This window comes from Cervus canadensis, chromosome 8, assembly GCF_019320065.1.
Source record: "Cervus canadensis isolate Bull #8, Minnesota chromosome 8, ASM1932006v1, whole genome shotgun sequence".
Classification (NCBI taxonomy): Eukaryota; Metazoa; Chordata; class Mammalia; order Artiodactyla; family Cervidae; genus Cervus; species Cervus canadensis.
The window spans coordinates 34,114,475-34,135,855 of record NC_057393.1 but is presented as its reverse complement, the minus strand read 5'-3'; the positions used below and the strand labels follow the sequence as shown (position 1 = coordinate 34,135,855).

At 38.2% G+C, this 21,381-nt stretch overlaps 1 protein-coding gene across 1 annotated transcript in view; it reads left to right on the top strand.

Moving 5' to 3' along the window:
• The window catches only part of LOC122446110 (cytochrome P450 2C9-like), a 32,120-nt gene extending 12,599 nt beyond the window's left edge, over positions 1 to 19,521 (top strand). The window contains exons 4-9 of the mRNA XM_043475933.1: positions 2,271 to 2,431; positions 3,592 to 3,768; positions 9,314 to 9,455; positions 13,922 to 14,109; positions 17,648 to 17,789; positions 18,597 to 19,521. Coding sequence (XP_043331868.1) covers positions 2,271 to 2,431; positions 3,592 to 3,768; positions 9,314 to 9,455; positions 13,922 to 14,109; positions 17,648 to 17,789; positions 18,597 to 18,778 — 992 coding nt within the window. The 3' untranslated portion in view covers positions 18,779 to 19,521. The remainder of the gene's footprint in view (positions 1 to 2,270; positions 2,432 to 3,591; positions 3,769 to 9,313; positions 9,456 to 13,921; positions 14,110 to 17,647; positions 17,790 to 18,596) is intronic.
• Positions 19,522 to 21,381: the final 1,860 nt, after the last annotated feature.

Here is a 21,381-nt window from a genome sequence, read left to right as displayed (position 1 = left end):
TTGAACATCTGGAAGTTCTTGGTTCACATACTGTTGAAGCCTCACTTAGAGAATTTTGAGTATTATTTTGCTAGCATGTGAAATGAGTGAAGTTGTGCAGTAGTTTGAACATTCTTTGGCATTGCCTTTCTTTGGGATTGGAATGAAAACTGACTTTTCCAGTCCTGTGGCCACTGCTGAGTTTTCCAAATTTGCTGGTATATTGAGTGCAGCACTTTCACAGCATCGTTTTTTTTAGAATTTAAAATAGCTCAGCTGGAATTACATCACCTCCAGTATCTTTTTCACATGATGTTTCCTAAGGCCCACTTGACTTCACACTCCAGGATGTCTGGCTCGAGGTGAGTGATCACACCATCATGGTTATCTGGGTCATTAAGATCTTTTTTGTATAGTTCTTCTGTGTATTCTTGCCACCTCTTCTTAATATCTTCTGGCTCTGTTGGGTCCATGCCATTTCTGTCCTTTATTGTGAGCATCTTTGCATGAAATGTTCCCTTGGCATCTCTGATTTTCTTGAAGAGATCGCTAGTCTTTCCCATTTTATTGTTTTCCTCTATTTCTTAGCATTGATCACTTAGGAAGGCTTTCTTATTTCTCCTTGCTATTCTTTGGAACTCTGTATTCAGGTGGGTAAACCTTTCCTTTTCTCCATTGACTGCATGGATCACAACAAACTGTGGAATATTCCTAAGGAGATGGGAATACCAGATCACCTGGTATGGATTGACTGGTTTCATCTCCTTGCTGTCCAAGGGACTCTCAAGAGTCTTCTGCAGCACCACAGTTTGAAAGCATCAGTTCTTCCACTCTCAGTCTTCTTTTTTTGTCCAACTCTCACATTTATACCTGACTACTTTAAAAACCATAACTTTGACTATATGGACCTTTGTGGGCAAAGTGATGTCTCTGCTTTTTAGAACACTATCTGGCTTTGACATAGCTATTCTGCCACGGAGCTAGCATCTTTTAATTTTGCAGCTGCAGTCACTGATTTTGGAGCCAAAGAGCATGAAATCTGACACTGTGTCCACTTTGTGCCAGTCTATTTGCCATGAAGAGATAGGATCAGATGCCATGATCTTAGTTTTTTGAATGTTCAGTTTTAAGCCAGCTTTTTTCACTCTCCTCTTTCACCTTCACCAAGAATCTCTTTAGTTCTTCTTCACTTTCTGTCATTAAAGTAGTATCATCAACACTGAATATGCTTTGGAAGGACTGATGCTGAAGCTGAAGCTCCAATACTTTGGCCAACCATGTGCGAAGAGTTGACTCGTTGGAAAAGATCCTGATGCTGGGAAAAATTGAGGGCAAGGGGTGACAGAGGATAAGACGATTGAATGATATCACTGACTCAATGGACATGAGCTCGAGCAAAGTTAGGGAGATAGTGATGGACAGAAGTCTGGCGTGCTGCAGTTTGTGAGGTCACAAAGAGACAGACATGAATTAGTGACTGAACAATTCATGTTTTAGACAAGAAAGCCATTTTATAAAAAGTTATTTTTCTTGCTTTCATTTCTTTTATTTGTTTTTTGTTGGAGGAGTTTTGCTTTACAATGTTGTGGTGGCCAACACTGTTCATTCCGTGTTGATTTTAGAGATGATTCTTTCAACTATTAATTATATAAAGCATTTTGAGGTTCTCACTATTCTCTTTTTTTCTTTATCAGTGCTTTATTTTCTACAGGCTTTGCAAACAGATAATATTCAGCGCTGATAAGTTTAGGTTATAAAATGATATAAAAACAGTCTTTTAAACTGTTTTATTTTTTTTTCCTTCAACTTAACAGTCCCCTTGGGTGAAAAGAGTACAAGTTAAGGCAGTGGATTTAAATTGAATTTTTTGTCAAAAACCATTATTTACAAGGCTAGGGAGAAATGATCTACTCAGGTTAAGGTAAAAGTGATGTGTTGACTTTATGCATGTGGAATACTTTGCTGTTAAGGGAAATAGCAGGTAAAATATTGCCTTGTGAAAATGAAAGTCACTCAGTCATGTCCAGCTCTTTGCAACCCCATGAACTATCCATGGAATTCTCCAGGCCAGAATACTGGAGTGGGTAGCCTTTTCCTTCTCCAAGGGATCTTCCCAACCCAGGGATCGAACCCAGGTCTCCCACACTGCAGGCAGATTCTTTACCAGCTGAGCCACAAGGAAGCCCAAAATATTGCTTTAGAGTTTCTAAAATTACCTTTACCTGTTATCTTAAATACAAATGTCTTATGTATGTTTTAATGACATGTTTAAATTGTTTGTTATTCTTTAGGGTTGCCCTGTGACCCCACTTTCATCCTGGGCTGTGCTCCCTGCAATGTGATCTGCTCCATTATTTTCCAGAACCGTTTTGATTATAAAGATCCGATTTTTCTAGATCTAATGGAAAGATTGAATGAAATCCTCAGGATTCTGAGCTCTCCATGGGTTCAGGTGAGGTCAAGGTCCTTCTTCTCCGGGAATCATTTCTGCTTTTTTCTCCATGAGGTCCAGATACACCAAGCTGCGAGGCGAATGTGTGAACAGCACAGTCCTGCTCAGAGCTTAGTATCACAGAGTGCTCATCTGGGGACGATGGTGGAGCCCTTTAACAATAGACAGGAAAATTCATGCCCAGAATACAGAACTGTAATTCAATCCTATTGACACTGTTCAGTGGTTTTCCCACCAATTTCCAAAACCACCTTCCATAAACTATTTTGGTAGCTTCCTGAAAGTATGCCTACAGCAGTAGAAGGACTTCCGTGTCCTGGAAAGCCTTCCATTGCCCACAAGTCTTGTCACCCAGTCACCATTTAGGACTTGTTTGGCACATTAAGTTGGCAGAAATATCTGTGTTTGGAAAGGAAAAGAATGTCTCAAGGGGGAGAGTACTGCCAGGGGACACTGACTAGGACAGGAATGTTTGGTTCTACAATTGGCATCTTAACTGACAATGTAATTGCTTTGGGGATGATAAAGGTAATTGGGGTTTTTTGGTGTAGGAACCACAAACCCGCATCATAGGTGTACCTTTGCTGAGCTGACATGTTCTGCCCTCTACCTAAAAGAAAATGATGTGACCTTGCAGAGGTCACTTAATTGCTCTGGGGGCCAGTGACTTTATCACATTGAGTTAAGTCTCATGGTTTTTAGTATTCTTTCAGTCCTGAAACATGATCTTATGTTTGAGTCTATGAGACAGCAGTAGAAACATCAGGGACCAGCTCTGGACTGGATATCAGGTTGTCCAAACTCTCTTAACCTCTGCTGTTTGTCATCTGCAAAATGTGAGTCATAGTATTTCATGCCATCCCATAGAAGGGAAGAGTTGATAAGAAAATGAGATAATTTTTATAACAGTTCTTTTATACTATACATATAATATACGATTATAGGAAATGATTATCATCTTTGATCCCTGGTCAGAATGTTCTCCCTCATAGACATCTATCAGTATAGCAAATTATGTACCTGTAAGGTAAAAATTTCCCTCAATACAGAGACCATATTATATTAATACTTATAATACCATTTCTGACCAGGGTTTGGCATATGGTATAGAAGTATTATTAAAGTGATCTTTATTTAATAAACAGTTGTTTCTCTCCTAGGTTTGCAATAATTTCCCTGCATTCATTGATTATTTACCAGGAAGTCATAACAAAGTACTTAAAAATGCTGCTGATTTAAAAAGTTATGTGTTGGAGAAAGCAATGGAACACAAAGCATCCCTGGATATTAACAACCCTCGGGACTATATTGATTGTTTCCTGATCAGAATGGAGCAGGTAAAATGTTAATGACAGTTCAGTTATCTGATTGTTGTGCATTCTGTGGTTCATTGACTAGTTCTGTATTTACCAGAGTTATTTTAATGGTCAGGGAAGCAATGCTGTCAAGCATTTTAAATACCTATTGTGTGCATGATAAGTAGAAAAATTGATCCTGCTCTTTGTGGACTAAGAATCTACCCAAAGAGAGACAGAATGACACCTCAGGTGAAATGTAAACAATTACAAACAAGTTGTTGTTTATTCACTAAGTTGTGTCCAATTAGTTTGAGAAAATACAAAATATCATGTTGTAATGTGAAGATGATCATGGTAATTGCACACACTGTGTGAGGGAATGGAAAAGAAAGGCTTAAGGCAGCTGGCCTTCCTGTATGTCCAGTGGTTGGAAATATAATAATATACTTGCATTGAAAGACAGGGGAGGGAATTTCAGATGGGTGTATGCTGTATTCAGCAGTGCAGAGAAGTGTGATTGGAAAGAGTAGGTGGATGGAAGAGCGAAACCTTAATTGAGTGTAAAGTAAAATGGATTGATATAGATATGGAGTTGGAAATTGGTGTCTATGAGCATGATTTGTGGAAAAGACTGTTTTTCCCACATGAGTCATCTTGACATCCTTGTTAGAAATTAGTTGACTCAAAATGTGGGGGTTTATTTGTGTAATCTCAATTCTATTTCGATAATCTCTGTCAGTCCTTATGTCAGTATCACATCATCTGGCGGTCTTAATTACTAGCTTTGTAGTTAGTTTTGAAATTGAAACGTCCTTTAACTTTGTTGTTCTTTCTAAAGATTCTTTTGGCTTTAGTGATCTCTTAAATTTCCACGTGTATATTAGAATAAACTTGTCAATTTATACCAAGAAGGCAGTAGTGGTTTTTATAGGGATTGCAAAATTTTAGTGAGCCTATGCCTCTGGACTGTTAATTTCATGTGTGTTCCTCAGTGTTTTTCTCCCTCCTTAGATTGGGCAGGAAAGCGAGAGTGGGCCAGAGCTGGGAATCACTTCTCCCACAGCTAGAGCTAGCTGAATGGAATATTTCTCTACTCTCAGGTCAGTTAGTGTCTGATAAAACCCCAGCAGGTGAGACTCTGGTTAACCAGCTTCTCTTGAGGACAGGCCTTCTTAAGACTGTATTTGGCTACTCAATCTTGCAATATCTTTTTTCTTCTTTCACATTCAACATATTTGTATATTTAGGTCTTAAGTGACTTTCTTGTAGACAATGTAGATTTTTATTTCAAGTTTGAGGAATTAATATAATAAACATATAACATATTAGCTTTAGATGTACAACATAAAGATTCAATATATGCATGTATTGCAAAATGATTACCACAATAAGCCTAATTAACATCCATCTCACATATAACTGCATTTTTTTTCTTGTGATAAGAATTTTTAAGATTTACCTTCCTAGCAACTTGCAAATTTACAATATAGTATTAACTATAGTTATCATGCTGTATTGCACATCCTTAGGACTTATTTATATTTTACACCTGGAAGTTTGTACTTTTTGACCACATTCATTTATTTTCACCCCTCTTCATCTCTGACAGCCACCAATGTGTTCTCTGCATTTATGAGTTCAGGTTTTTATTTTATAGTCCACATATATGTGCATGCTCAGTCGCTCAGTTGTATCCGACTCTTTGTGACCCCATGGACTGTAGCCACGAAGCTCCTCTGTCCATGCGATTCTCAAGTTGCCGTTTCCTACTCCAGGGGATCTTCCTGACCTAGGGATCAAACCCAGGTCTCTTGTGTCTCCTGCTTTGGTAGGTAGATTCTTTAGCACTGCACCGCTGAGAAAGCCCATAGTCCACATATGGGTGAGATAATATATTTTATTTTCTCTTCCTGATTTATTCCATTTAGCACAATGCCTTCTAGTCCCTTCTAATCCCTTTCAGGATTTCCTTCCTTTTTATGGCTATATTATACTCCATTATAAATGGGATATTTATATATACGGTTTAAAATGATTAGATGTAGTGAATGATTTACTTCAGTATACTACTTTTTATTGTAAAAAGTACAATACCAGAAACTTTCTGGTAAGTTTTTAAATTTTTCTGGTATTGTACTTTTAGCTCCTGAATTTCTATTCGTTCTTTATTATAATGCTGTTCTTATTATTGATATTCCCTATTGTTCTGACACTTTTCTGATATTCTTAGTTCTTTGTATATGGTTTCCTTCAACTCTTTGCACATACCTAAGACATGTATCTTATAGTTTTTAATCTAGTAAGTCCAATGTCTGGGCTTTCTCACCAATGGTTTGTGTCAATTTTTTTTCAGCTGTTAATGGACCATACTTATATGTTTTATATAATGTAATGTGATAACTCTTGAAATAAGATTTTACGCACTTCTAACAATTGTTATTGTTATTTGATGAAGACTGTATTCATTCCTTTGTAGTAACTTTTCCAGATTATTTTTGCCAAGACTATTTTCTTATCTTATGTGGTCACTTGACTTTCTGTTCTGTTATCTCCATAGGCAGATAGTGACCTTACAGAGATTCTCTTAAATACCTGTACCTAAATATAAATGGGAAAAGAAAGCATTCTCTTTATGTTTTCAATGAAAGCCATGGAGATTGAAACAGTGACTGTCCTCTGTGCCAGCCTCTCAGTGATCCAAACACACAATCCCAATGTAGAAAAATGTGGTCCAGTTTCCTGCTCTGAGATCCGCTGGCTACACCACAAATACAGTCTACACTTTCCATAACTGTCTGCCTTGGAACTGGGTTATGAGGAATGTTAGCCAGCATGGGAGATGTCGCATTTATAAGACATTGCACTTAAGCACATCGGCTGCAAATGTCGAACTAGTTTCCAGAGTCCCAAAGTAGTTGCTCAGATACTTTGTGCATGGCCAGTTGTTGTTTCAGTGGCGGGATGGATTTCTGAAACTTCCTATCTACCTTCTTTGTGACATTAATTCAGTAATGCTATCATAACAATACTGAGTGTTTTGATCTATGTTGAGGAAGGCTTTTTATTTATATGCATGCTAAGTCACTTCAGTCCTATCTGACTCTGTAGACTGCAGTCTGCCAGGCTCCCCTGTCCATGGGATCCTCCAGGCAAGAATACTGGAGTGGGTTGCCACGCCCTCCTCCAAGAGATATTCCCAACTCAGGTATCAAACCTGTGTCCCTTCCATCTACCTGCACTGGCCAGTGAGTTCTTTACCACTAGTGCCACCTGGGAAGACCTTTATTTATATAAGCTTTCTTTAATCTTTCAACATTGTTTTATATAATTCCTTTCAGCAGTTTTTTCTATAGCCTAATAATGATAGGCTATATACGCATAACTGCTTTATCTTCAAATCCAATTCAAGAAATGAAAATACTAGTATTGTTTTATGAGTTCACTGCCTTTCTTACTGACTTCTGAATTGACAAGCTTGTAGCTTGTGTAAAGACACAGGCGATGACTCTTTTTCTAAAATGTATACTCATTCAGAGTATTTGGTCTCCCTTGAGTGTGTTTATTACTTAATATTAGACAGGGCACTGGACCACTGGAGGTTGCAAATGCATTGTGAAATAATACTGGCCTAAGGACAGGTTCTCAATGTTGTTGCATGTTAACAGTCCCTTCTACTCAGTATTTAAAGCAGCCTGCTTACTTTTACTTGTCAAATGCTTTTTTTGTTATTGTTGTTCTAATTCTGTGAAAAAATGCCCTTGGTAATTTGATAGGGATTACATGAATCTGTAGATTGCCTTGGGTAGTATAGTCATTTTCACAATATTGATTCTTCTGATCTACAAACATGATATATCTTTCCATCTGCTTATGTCATCTTTGATTTTTTTCATTGGGATCTTATAGTTCTCTGAGTACAGATCTTTTGCCTCATTAGGTAGGTTTATGCCTAGATACTTTATTCTTTTTGGTGTGATGGCAAATGAGTCTGTTTCCTTCATTTCTTGTTCTGTTCTTTCATTGTTAGTGTATAGGAATGAAAGAGATTTCTTTTCTATGTATTAATGTTGTATCCTGCAACTTTACCAAATTCATCAATGAAATCTAGTAGTTTTATGGTAACATCTTTAGGATTTTCTGTGTATAATATCAAGTATAATACCATTGGTTGCAGTGTGGTGGGTGTGTGCTCAGTCATGTCCAATCCATTGGTTATTTAATAACATATTGTTCAGCCTCCATGTGTTTCTGTTTTATACATTTTTTTCCTGTAATTGACATCTAATCTCATAGCCTTGTTGTTGGAAAAGTTTCTTGATATGATTTCAATTTTCTAAAATTTACTGAGTTTTGATTTGTGACCCAAGATGATATCCTGGAGAATGTTCCATGTCTGCTTGACAAAAAAGTGTATTCTTTGAATGGAATGTCCAATTAATATTTTTTATATATCTAGGACAGTAAGTTTATCTAGTCTAATGGGTTATTTAAGGCTTGTGTTTCCTTCTTAATTTTCTGCCTGGATGATCTGTCCAGTGCTGTAAGTTTAAGTTGCCCACTATTATTTTGTTACTATAGATTTCCCCTTTAATGGCTGTTAGCATTTGCCTGATACCCTGAGGTGCTCCTATGTTGGGTGCATATGTATTTACAAATGTTACATCTTCTTGGATTGATCCTTGATAATTATGAACTGTCCTTCCTTATCTCTTGTAATAGTCTTTATTTAATTTACTTGTTTATCTTTATTTATTTGGCTGTACCAGGTCTTAGTTGTGGCACGCAGGATCTTCTAATTGTGGCATGTGAACACTTAGTTGCAGCATGTGAGATTTAGTTCGCCAACCAGGGATTAAACCTGGGCCCCCTGCATTGGTAGTGCAGAATCTTAGTCACTGGACCACCAAGGAAATACCAGTCTTTATTTTAAAGTCTATTTTGTCCGATATGAGTATTGCCACTCCAGCTTTCTTTTGATTTCCATTTGTATGGACTATCTTTTTCGCCTTCACTTTCAATCTATCAAATACTTGTTTTGAGTAAGAAAGAGGAAGTGTACCAGTAGGCTTCTTTTTATATCATGTTGGCAAAAAATTAAACTGCATAACCTGAAAGTGAATGTGTTAGTCACTCAGTTGTATCTGCCTCTTTGCAACTTCATGGACTGGAGCCCACCAGGCTTCTCTCTGTCCATGGAATACTCCAGGCAAGAATACTGGAGTGGGTGGCCATTCCAACATCCAGGGGATGGAGAAGCCATTGCCTTCTCCAGGGGATCTTCCCTACCCAGGAATCAAACTTGAGTCTCCTGCATTGCAGGAAGATTCTTTACCATCTGAATCACTACCTAAATGCAAAAGAGGCTGATGAATGGAACTTTTAGGCAAATGAGGAATAAGGCAGGAGAAAATGGCATTTAAGTCAACTAATCTATAATATTTTGTTTTTCTGTACAGTGGTTTTTTTCCTGTAATTGCCAAGTAGTTTATATGTTGCCTAAACTTTAAAACACCATGAGTTATTTTGGATTAAGTGCAATTCTGATAAACTAGCGTGTCAAACAATTTTATCAAATCATTCCTAGGAAAAACAAAATCAAAAATTAGAGTTTACTTTTGAAAACTTGACAACCACTGTATTTGATTTGTTTGGAGCTGGGACAGAGACGACAAGCACCACTCTGAGATATGGGCTCCTCCTGCTGCTGAAGCACCCAGAGGTCACAGGTATGGTACATGGTGAGCAGGGTGACTGCAAAAGAGATATTGGAAAGAGACTGGGAGTGTTTTCCAGCAGCATCTGGATTTCATGAGAGGTCATGTGTAGCAGGCACTCCCAGTATGAATTGGCCTGGGGCTGCATAATGGCTTTATTATGGAAAGGCCACTTTGTTGCCACCTCATTCTGAAAATGCAGTGTTCTAAAGCCAGGGTAGGAAAAATGGAAACTCTCTTTGCAGCTACTGTTGCTAAGTCGCTTCAGTTGTGTCCAACTCTGTGCGACCCCATAGACAGCAGCCCAACAGGCTCCTCTGTCCCCTGAATTCCAGGCAAGAACCCTGGAGTGGGTTGCCATTTGCTTCTCTGGAAACTCTCCTTACTGAAGCCTAAATGGAAATCCTAGAAATTTAGTGAGGTAGCCAGAGATAACGTCTACTTTCTGGGAAGTGATCTAAAAATTTAGATTCGTAAGAAATTGTACTAATCAGGTTTAAGGTACCTGTAAAGGCAATGGCAACCCACTCCAGTACTCTTGCCTGGAAAATCCCATGGACGGAGGAGCCTGGTAGGCTGCAGTCCATGGGGTCTCGAAGAGTCAGACATGACTGAGCGATTTCACTTTCACTTTTCACTTTTATGCATTGGAGAAGGAAATGGCAACCCACTCCAGGGTTCTTGCCTGAAGTATCTGAGGGATGGGGTCACACAGAGTTGGAAACGACTGAAGTGACTTAGCAGTAGTAAAGGTATTTTATTAGTCCAGAAGTCTGGTTCTAGAGAAACAGTGCTTGCCAAAGTAAGAACTCTGATGGTCTATAATTTTATCTTTTACAAAGAACATTATATAAGACATTTACATTTAAAGAGTTATGATTATTCATAGCAATTTAGAAACAATGTCCTGTCATGTGTCAGGATGTCTCTACAATGACTATGAACTATTACAAATGAGAATCACTCTCCTAAAGTTGGACAAGAGGAGGCCAGAAAACAGCCACAGATAGATCTTTAACAAATTTCTAAAACACAGAGACCATATTGAAGGGTGATAATGAAGTCAGTAGAGAAGATGACGTCGTATCCTAAGTATCAGAAAAAGAAGATACTTCGCTGGTAACTCAGTTGGTAAAGAACCCACCTGCAATGCAGGAGACCCTGGTTTGATTTCTGGGTCAGGAAGATTCCCTTGGAGAAGGGATAGGCTGCCCAGTCCAGTATTCTTGGACTTCTCTGGTAGCTCAGATGATAAATAATCCATCTCCAATGTGGGAGACCTGAGTTCGATCCCTGGGTTGGAAAGATCCCCTGGAGGAGGGCATGGCAACCCACTATAGTATTCTTGCCTGGAGAATCCCCATTGACAGAGAAGCCTGGTGGGCTATAGTCCTTGGGGTCGCAGAGAGTCGGACATGACTGAGTGACTAAGCACAGCACAGAGAAGATTAAGTTGTGTCCTAAATATCAGAAAAGGAAAATACATAATTAGGAAAAGTTATTTATATCCCTACCATCCTGTAAGTTTCAGCATTTAGAAGTAGCAGGTGTCAAACAGAATAGAGGGAGACAAAGGCTGATAAAAGTAGCTCACCTAGCCACAACTCTTTGACAACTCCCTAGTGGCTCAGAAGGTAAAGAATCTGACTGCAATGCAGGAGACCCAGGTTCAATCCCTTGGTCAGAAAGATCCCCTGGAGAAGGGAAAGGTAATCCACTCCAGTATTCTTCCCTGGAGAATTCCATAGACAGAGGAACCTGGAAGGCTACATACAGTCCATGGGATCACAAAGAATGGGACATGACTGACAGACTAACACTTTCACTTTATCAGATCACTGTGTTCCCCCAATAGGATGAGAGAGGTTTACTCTCTAGAGAAGTGGAATCTAAGAGGCCCAGGACACTGGGCAGAGACAGGAGGAAAGAGTGAGGTCACAGCATGGAAGAAAGTGTAGGGAAGAATTCACATCTTGAATTCAGACTCAGCTCCTTTCTGCATCCTGCTTCCTGAAATTCAGCAGCAAGAGAAAACCTCCAGAGAGTGAGCACTCTGGAGAAAAGACCTCCAAATAGTGCCATGTAGATAGATAATTCTCTTAATGTGTCTAGCAGAGTGAATGAAATAAAAACATTCACCCCAAGATAGAAGATCGTGAAACTTCAGAACACCAGGATAAAAGAGGAAATTGCAAAAACTTTCGAGAAATTTAGCAGGTCATAGATAAAGGATTAGAGTCCACAACAGCATCAGAATTCAAGAGCAACTATCAAACTGGGTATTGATTTTATAAAGGGTAATTTCAGACCAGTATGTTTGACAAAATTTTTACCCACTCTTTCCCTTTTCTCATCCAAATGCCTGAAGTCATGTCATAGGAAGTCATGGCTCCAGAAATCTTGAAAACTCATGAAGGAGAATGAAAATGTCAGGACTATTGCTAGGTATCAGGCATAGAAAATATTCACTTCAAAATGGATTAGATAGATAAAGCAGCTATGAAGGGAGACACCAAACAAAAGAGAAGTGATTGATGATCTGAGATTTCCTTATAAAAGGGGAATTATTATTTGGAGTTTGGAATATTTATCTCAGTATTTGGAAATATTTCTAGATCAAGGTGCAGAAATTTATAAGATGAAATAAAAAGACATATTTAAGTCCAAGAAAATACAAAAAATGAAACACAATCATAGTTTTCTGATTAGGAAGCTTTGTTTATGTAGTCAGAATGATGATAAAATGAAATTCTAACAGCCAAAAGTTGTGATTTAAATATATTGGGGGAGATGGAGTAACAAGAATTATGTGTGTTATGTGTGTTCTGTATCAAGTGGAGATGGAGCTATACTAATAAATTATCATCTCCCATAGGACAATATTGTCTAGAAATAAGTATGTTAAAAATAGAAACAGTGAAATATTATTTAGAAATATAGCATCAATTTCAGAAGAAGCTGCTAGAATACTCAGTGTGGTGGCTTATGGAAATTGGAAGATGAAAAGAGTACCATTGCAAATTGCACAAATACACAAAAACAAGCATAATTTAACTTTTCTACCTCTATATTATTTTTATATTTATGTAAAAATTATATAAGAATTTTTATTATAAAAATATAATAATTTATATTATTAAAAATTAACATCTGATTCCTATTTTTCTTTCAGCAAGGACTATAATGACTTGAGGTTATGTTCTGTTTATATTTTGAAACAGTTCATCATTTGTTTTATCATTTGTTTTATCATGTATCTGTTAATATAGAGATATGTATAGATGTATCTTTTTTAATTTTTAATTTTTTTTCCATTTATTTTTATAAGTTTGGGGCTAATTACTTTACAATATTTTAGTGGTTTTTGCCATACATTGACATGAATCAGCCATGGATTTACATGTATTCCCCATCCCGATCCCCACTCCCACCTCCCTCCTCATCCCATCCCTCTGGGCCTTCCCAGTGCACCAGCCCTGAGCACTTGTCTCATGCATCCAACCTGGGCTGGTGATCTGTTTCACCCTTAATAATATACATGTTTCAATGCTGTTCTCTCAAAACATCCCACCCTCGCCTTCTCCCACAGAGTCCCAAAGTCTGTTCTGTACATCTGTGTCTCTTTTTCTGTTTTGCATATAGATGTATCTTAAACCCAGTTTGTAGGAAACGTACATACATCTATATTATGGTCATTTTCTCTCTATGTCTGGGTGTAGTTCTGGGCAAGTAACTGAATTTTTTAAAATTTTTGTTCATTTATTCACTTAGTTTTGGTTGTGCTAGGTCTTTCTGGTTGCATATAGACTTTCTCTAATTTTAGCAACTGGGGGCTACTTTCTAGTTGCTGTATTCAGGCTTCTCATTGTGATGGCTTCCCTTGTTGTGGAGCACAGGCTCTAGGGCACACAGGCTTCAGTAGTTAACAACACGTAGGCTTGGTAATTGCGAGCCAAGGGCTCAGTTGTCCTGCAGTATATGGAATCTTCCCAGACCAGAGATTAAACACGTGCTCCCTGCATTGGCAGGCAGATTCTTATCTGCTGGACCACCAGGGAAGTCCTAACTGATGTTTATAATGATGTTGGAACACCTTCATAATGCCTCATGTATCCCTGAATTCAGTCCTGAATATTCATTGGAAGGACTGATGCTGAAGCTGAAACTCCAATACTTTGGCCACCTGATGCGAAGAACTGACTCATTGGAAAAGACCCTGATGCTGGGAAAGTTTGAAGGTGGGAGGAGAAGGGGACGACAAAGGATGAGATGGTTGGATGGCATCACTGACTCGATGGACATGAGTTTGAGCAAGCTCCGGGAGTTGGTAATGGACAGGGAATCCTGGTGTACTGAGGTCCATGGGGTCGCAAAGAGTCGGACATGACTGAGCGACTGAACTGAACTGATCCCTGAATTTGTATGCAAACGTGATATGCATTTTTCTTTTTTGCATTAGTCATACTATCTCTTATCAGCTAAGGTCCAGGAAGAGATTGACCATGTGATTGGAAGACACCGGAGCCCCTGCATGCAGGACAGAAGCCACATGCCCTACACGGATGCTGTGGTCCATGAGATCCAGAGATACATTGACCTGGTCCCTTCCAGTCTACCCCATATGGTGACCCGTGACGTTGAATTCAGAAACTACATCATCCCCAAGGTTAGATTGATTTCTCTTACAGTGACTTTAGTGGTCTTGACATTCCCATTTCATGGTATGGGTGCAAGCCTTAATGAACACAGATGAGAGAAGCACAAAAATCATATGTGTAGCAATTCAGTGGTTTGTGTATCGTTTCCAGGTTAGTTTAGAAAGCTATAACAGATTTTGACAGGTAGCAGTGTAAGTCTTCCAAATTTGTTCTGATTTGTTGTTTTTCTGATCTTAGCTGTTTACTTTTCCAAACAATGTTAGTACCAGTTTGTCAATTTACCAAAGCTCTCTGCTGGGATTTTTATCAGTGTTATATTTGATCTATTTAGAAAGGTTTAACATCATGACTCATTTTATCTTTGTGTTAATAAATACGGTATATACTTCCAGTTTTGGGGGGTTTATAATTATCTCAAAATTTTTCAGGGTACTGACTGCTTTGCAAATCTTTTGTATTTTTTCTCCACCCTAGGTGCTCAATATTATTCTTGCTTTTATAAAATTTTTATTCTTTTCTATTTCTTTTTTCTGGAATGTGGGAATATAATCAGCTTTTATCATTTGATTATTTCAATGGTAGGAAACTTGCCAATTTTAAAGTCATTACTAATAATCTTTCTCTAAATTAATTGCAATTTCTATATACATTGCCCTGTAATCTGGGTTAATATCCATGTTTCATCTTTGCTTCATTTCTGATCTACAAGACAGTGGAGGTTAACCTCTCACTACTGAGTATGTTTTATGTACATTTTGGTAGATTTTAAAAATTAGATTAGGAAAATTTACCCTCTTTATTTGTTATGATTTGTAGGTTATAATTGCTATACAATTTTTTCATATTGATTTCTGCAACTATTGCTATGATTGTATGGCCTCAAGTTCCCACTAAATATATATATTATAAGTATACACACAGCTGAATTCGGTTTGCTACATTTTGTTCAGAACTTCTCTGTTTAGAGTAAAGAATTTTGGTCTACTATATTTCTTCCTTAAAATTTTCTTGTCATATTTCTGATAGTAAGATAATGTTGTCCTTATAAAGTGAGATGAGAAATATTCCCTAATGTGGGCATATTTTATATGTCTTCCCCTCTTCTACTTGTGGTCACCTAGCTGTGCCTTTGAAGTGCCTAATAACTTTTTGTTGAGTATCAATTGTTATAAATAAGAAAATGCTGAGTTTCAGATGATATTTTTATTCTTCCACAGAAAGTTCATCCTTCTCCTAATGGACATTTGGAATGATATAACACCTCCCTTTTAAGTAAAATGTGGGCATTGACACAGACTAAAATTATTAATAACTTTAGATGTTAAAGCAGTGGAAGCATGAGTCTTAACTATTGGACCACCAGGGAGGTCCCCCCAGCCTGTATTTCAAATTTTCCCACTTTTACTGGAATATCCTTTATAGTCTTCTTTTCCCCTTTTTAATTCAATATCCAGCCAAAGAACAAGCATGAAATCTGGCTATCTTTACTTTTTAGTCTTCCATTACGAGTCCTCTTTGCCCTCTTTGCTTTCTTTCAGTACATTTCACTTTGAGAAGTGTCCAGGCCAATACTCATGTAAAACATTCTTCAAGCTGGTTCTCTAGAAATTAGATTCCAGTTATGATTGGGCAAAAGAACTACATAGGTGCTTTGTATTTCCCACTGAATTTCGTTGGGAAGGTGGGAGGCCACATCATGTCACTTACCTCGTTATTGGTTATGCACTGTTAGAATAATATCTGTCAGGTTTTTCCACAGCCTAAGTTCTGGCTCTTTTTTACACTTAATTAGTAAAAACCTATGGCATAGTACTCAGTTCAGTTCAGTCGCTCAGTCGTGTCCAAATCTTTGTGAGCCCATGAATTGCAACACGCCAGGCCTCCCTGTCCATCACCAACTCCCGGAGTTTACTCAAACTCATGTCCATTGAGTTGGTGATGCCATCCAGCCATCTCATCCTCTGTTGTCCCCTTCTCCTCCTGCCCCTGAAAGGTTGTCGCTGAACAATAAGACGCCAGGATTCTTGGCCTCCAGAGGAGACGAATTCAATCAGGGGCCAGAGATGAGGCTGGATCGCTCAGAGCTTTTGTGTAATAAAGTTTTATTAAAGTATAAAGGAGATGGAGAAAGCTTCTGACATAGACATCAGAAGGGGACAAAAAGAGTACCCCTTTGCTAGTCTTTAGCTGTATGTTATATAGTCACTCGCAGTCTGTTAATGAAAAGAAAGGAATGTCTTAAAATTCAAAATGGCACCAAGCCCCTCATCCATAAGTTGCATTTTGTGATAATTTTGGCACCAGATAATTCATCCCAGGCCATAAAATGATTGACTTGAATCTTGTAGAAGGGCAGATTACCACACAAGTAGTTTCATTTACCTAGATTAGGGGAACAATATCTGAGTATAACATACTGATTTGTCAAGAAGTTTGAGCCATTTGGCGGAACTGAGTCTGGGGTAAATGCATAGCACATTAACATAGCTTTAAGACAAACATTTCCATAAGAAAAATGTATTGGTTAACTCAAAGTTTGAGAATAGTTAGCTTCAGGTGAAACCAGGTGTCATGGCAACACAGCATTTTAAGAGAAACCTCCTTTTAAATTTGTATAGAGAAGGAAAAAAAATATCGCTAGTTTGCTTCCTCCTGCCGCTTAAGAGAGATAAAAATGTCTGACACTTGCAGCTTATTTCCTCTGTTTGGAGACCCCTGGCCTTCCTGCCTGTTACTGTCTCACCCCCAATCCCTCCCAGCATCAGGGTCTTTTCCACCGAGTCAGCTCTTCTCATGAGGTGGCCAAAGTATTGGAGTTTCAGCTTCAGCATCAGTCCCAGGACTGATCTCCTTTAGGATGGACTGGACTGGCATAGTACTAGAACTTGGTAAATTTCATGCTTATCTTTCACCCTACAGTTTTAGCATTAATAGGTAAATGTTGCTTAAGTCAGTGACCCTAAGATGAATTGTTATAAAATGATTTTTCTATTTTTTCATCCTTTCTATATGTTTTTAAGCTAGTATCCATCTCTAATGAACCCTGCCATATACTTTAAGACAAACAATCCACATGGCAATGATAAATACTAGCAGTTGTTGTTATACTTATTGTTATTATCACAAAAATTATTAGTAATTAGATGAGAAATCTGTTTATAAAAGTCTTATGAACTTATAATGCAGACATCCCAAGCTCTAACTGAGTCTCCCCGTTTTAAACCAGAATCCACATATTAGATGAATGAAAACTAAAGTAGTAAAATAAAGCAGCTGATGGCCACAGACACCAGTATGGTAAGCAGAATGGATTCGTAAGGTCTAATACCCTAGGATCCATGGACTCACTACTTCAAATATCACTGTCACTTGCCTTAAGCTTATTCCTTGTTTATTACTTCTTTGTCTGGCTCAAAATGCCACTGTCTTTCTTTGGACCTAGGATTCCTCACCTGTAGGTCATAAGATTGGAATGATAATTTATAACATTTCTTCCAGCTCCATGACTTCTTTATAATTCAGTTTATCTTCATCTTTTCTTCCCAGGGCACAGATGTATTAGTATCGCTGACTTCTGTGCTGTATGATGACAAAGTATTCCCTAACCCAGAAGTGTTTGACCCTGGCCACTTCCTGGATGAGAGTGGTAACTTTAAAAAGAATGACTACTTCATGCCTTTCTCAGCAGGTAATAAAATTTTTTCCTTCATTACTTCAAAGGACAGGATGCTTTGAGGGGATTAGTTGGAACTTCTTATAAAATTCCCACTCAGGGGCTGGTTGAACTGCTCTTTTCCTATACTCAGGTGTAGCAATTGCAATGCCCACACACTTTCCCTCCTCATGATATATGCTCTTTATTGGACTAAGCCACCAAAGCTTTGGAAGGATGACCCAATTCTTTCAAATTCAGAAATAAAATTTGAGCTAGGTGCTGAAAATATAAGAGAAGTGCACCTTAACCAGAAGGAACCATGTGTTGTAAAACTTGAAACTTCAAGATGTGTTGAAGATTGATGAAGATGTAGTTAGAGCAGAGAACAGGGGCCATGAGGAGTAGAAATAAGGATGATGGGGACATCAGACTAAGAACATAAAATACAACTCTACTGTGTGTTACCAGGAGAAGAAAAAGATTTATGAAAACAAGAAATATCAAACTGCATGAGAATAGTTAATGAAGTACTTGGCATAGTGCCAAAACTCATTAAAAATTTGTGTAAATAAGGATAGTCATTAAGATATGAAATTATGTGGACAGCATGTGTATCCATCCTATGTCTATCTATCTAACTGTTGTGGCTTACATTTATCCATTCAACCATTCATCAGTGGTTACTTTCTAACCATTGACAAGTAACACAGAGGCCAGTTCCTCATGAAACTCCCCCACAGCTGTGAGAGGTTGGAATGCCAGATGTGCCTGCCAACTCTTTCTAACAGCCAGAAACACAGTGTTCAAGGAGTATGTACTCTCTGTGTTTGTTATTTTCAGGAAAACGGATTTGTGCAGGAGAGGGCCTGGCCCGCATGGAGGTGTTTTTATTCCTGGCAACAATTTTACAAAAATTTACTTTGAAATCTGTGGTTGACCCAAAGGACATCGACACCACCCCAATTGTCAATGGGTTTGCTTCTGTGCCACCTCCTTACAAGCTCTGCTTCATTCCCCTGTAAGGAGGTGTCTCCTATGATGTTGTCTTCAACTCCTTCTCATCTGGACCATTGGTCACCTCCTTTCCTCTTCATTTTCTGCTTAGGAAGGCCTTTTCAAACTCTCTTCTTGTTATGGTGCAGTTTCACTGCAGAAATGTATCCACTATTCTCCATGTCCTGTAACATTAGTATTGGCCATCACATATGCTAATGATTTATCTATTATTGAGTAGCACTATGTAGTTGATAAAAAATAGAACAAGATGATTAGTGTATGACAATGGAGAGTCATTATTCCAGTGCATGTTCCTAATAAAAAGCGTAATTCAATGAGCCAGTTCTCAGTTTCCTTATGGTGTACCTAATACAAGTAAGAAAAGAAGGAAAATAATCCAAAGAAGTCATGTTGGTCTCATAGTGATGAGCACAAAGGACTAAGGAGATTAAGCAGGACAGTTCTCTTGGCTGCATGTCACCTAGAGTTACTTGAGGTTTGGATGTGAAACTGAAAGAGATTGTGTCCAGGAGTGACTCAATAGGAAAATATTGAGATCAGTGATAGTAAGGAATTAAATCCAAAGTAAGCCACAGAAAACTACAAATGAAAATTAGAGCAGAAATCAATGAAATTGCAAACAAGGAATCAAGATAAAAATCAATGAGACCAAAGCTAATTCTTTGAAAAGATGAATAGAATTGATAAACCCACAAGTAACCTATTCCTCACTCCGAGAGAAGACACACATTATTAATATCATTGCTAAATGAGGGACCATAACTTTAAGTCCCAGAGCACTAAAAGGATCAGTTCAGTTCAGTCACTCAGTCGTGTCCAACTCTTTGTGACCCCATGAACCGCAGCACGCCAGGCCGCCCTGTCCATCACCAACTCCCGGAGTTTACTCAAACTCATATCCATCGAGTTGGTGATGCCATCCAGCCGTCTCATCCTCTGTCGTCCCCTTCTCCTCCTGTCCCCAATCCCTCCCCGCATCAGGGTCTAAAAGGTTAATAAGGGATTATTATGAAGCTGTATGCCCACCAGTTTGAGAAGTTCAATGATATAGGTTCATTTCACACACAATCTGTCGAAATTCACACACAAAAGGGTAACATCAGTAACATGGCACAATAGGAAGACTTGAACTTTCCTTCTCCTAATGGACACATTAATTCACAGCAACACATGGATAAATTCTTTGTAAAAATCCAAAAGCTAGTTGAAAGACTTCTGTACCCTTAGTGAATGTGAACCTAGTCACATCAAAGCCAGAAAGAGATGCAGATCCTCTCTCACCACAACTACCAAACCCAGGAATGTGCCATATAACTGGGCAGGAATCCCCTTCCCCGCTCTCAGCTTCTCCTTGAGGGGCAAAGGAGTTGGCATGCACATCTGGCATTCTGGAACTTCATGAGGAACTGGCCTCTGTGTTACTTGTCTTGGAGCATTGAAAGGACTCAGCAAGCTGTAGATACCTGGGAGTTTCTAGAAAATAAAAAGCAGGCTGGACTAGCACACAGGTTTGAGAGACCTCCAGAATCTCTGGCTGAGCTGATTGGTGAAGTTCTTCTCCATGTGACTAGTCAGTGAGGACTGAAACTACCTATTGTCTAATGTGCAAACCACAATGCAGAGAGTCAAGGAAAACGTACAAACAGGAGATGTATGATTGACCTAAAATATCATTCAAAATAAGTCATGAAGTTGATCACTGGGGTCTGGAGAACAATAAAGAAATGAAGTAGGAATTTCAACAACAGGGCAGAAAATTCAAAGGTATGAAACAGAAGTCATAGAACTGAAGATTACTTTTTGTATTTAAAAAATCATTAGAGAATGTAAAAATAGACTAGATCAAGCAGAACAAAAGATTAGCAAACTTGAAGATAAGTCATTGGAAATTATTCAATTGAGAGAAAAAAGAAGAAAGGAGGAAAAAGAAAAGGAGTTTAAGGAACTTATAGAACACTATCAAATAGATCAATGCATGCAGTATAGGAGTCATAGAGAAGAGAGAAAGAGAAAGGACCAGAAAGCTTATTGAAATTAACAATGGCAGAAAACTTTCCCACATCTGGGAGAGGAAGTGCACATGGAAGGAAGGAGGTACCAAGCAGGACACCACTTACTCAGGGAATAAAATGGTTACTCCAAGAGAGTGATAGCTTTTTTATTCAAAAAACGCTGGTCTGCTTCTATTAGAGTTAGAGCCATGTGATTTAGACAGGAAAGTAGTACTTTGGTTTGTCCTGGTTAAAATGTTCCCTGAGACATGGATTCACTTAAATTCTAAAGGTTACAGGAGAACCAAACTTTTCTGACTCCAGTTTAATAGGCTGGCACTGTGACTATTAACTGTATTAATATTTATTTTGAAAGTCATTGATTAGTGTGAATCATAGAATATTGAACAATGGTGCCATATAAAGATATTATAAAAATCAAACAAAGCCCATAGTCAGCATAAAGAAGGAATTAATAAAAATCACAGTGGAAATAAGTAAAACAGAGACTAAAGGAATGATAGAAAAGACCAAGAAAGCCAAGAATTGGGTTTTTTGATAAAGAAAAGAAAATTGATAAAATTTTAGCCAGAATCCTTACAGAAATTAAGAGTGGA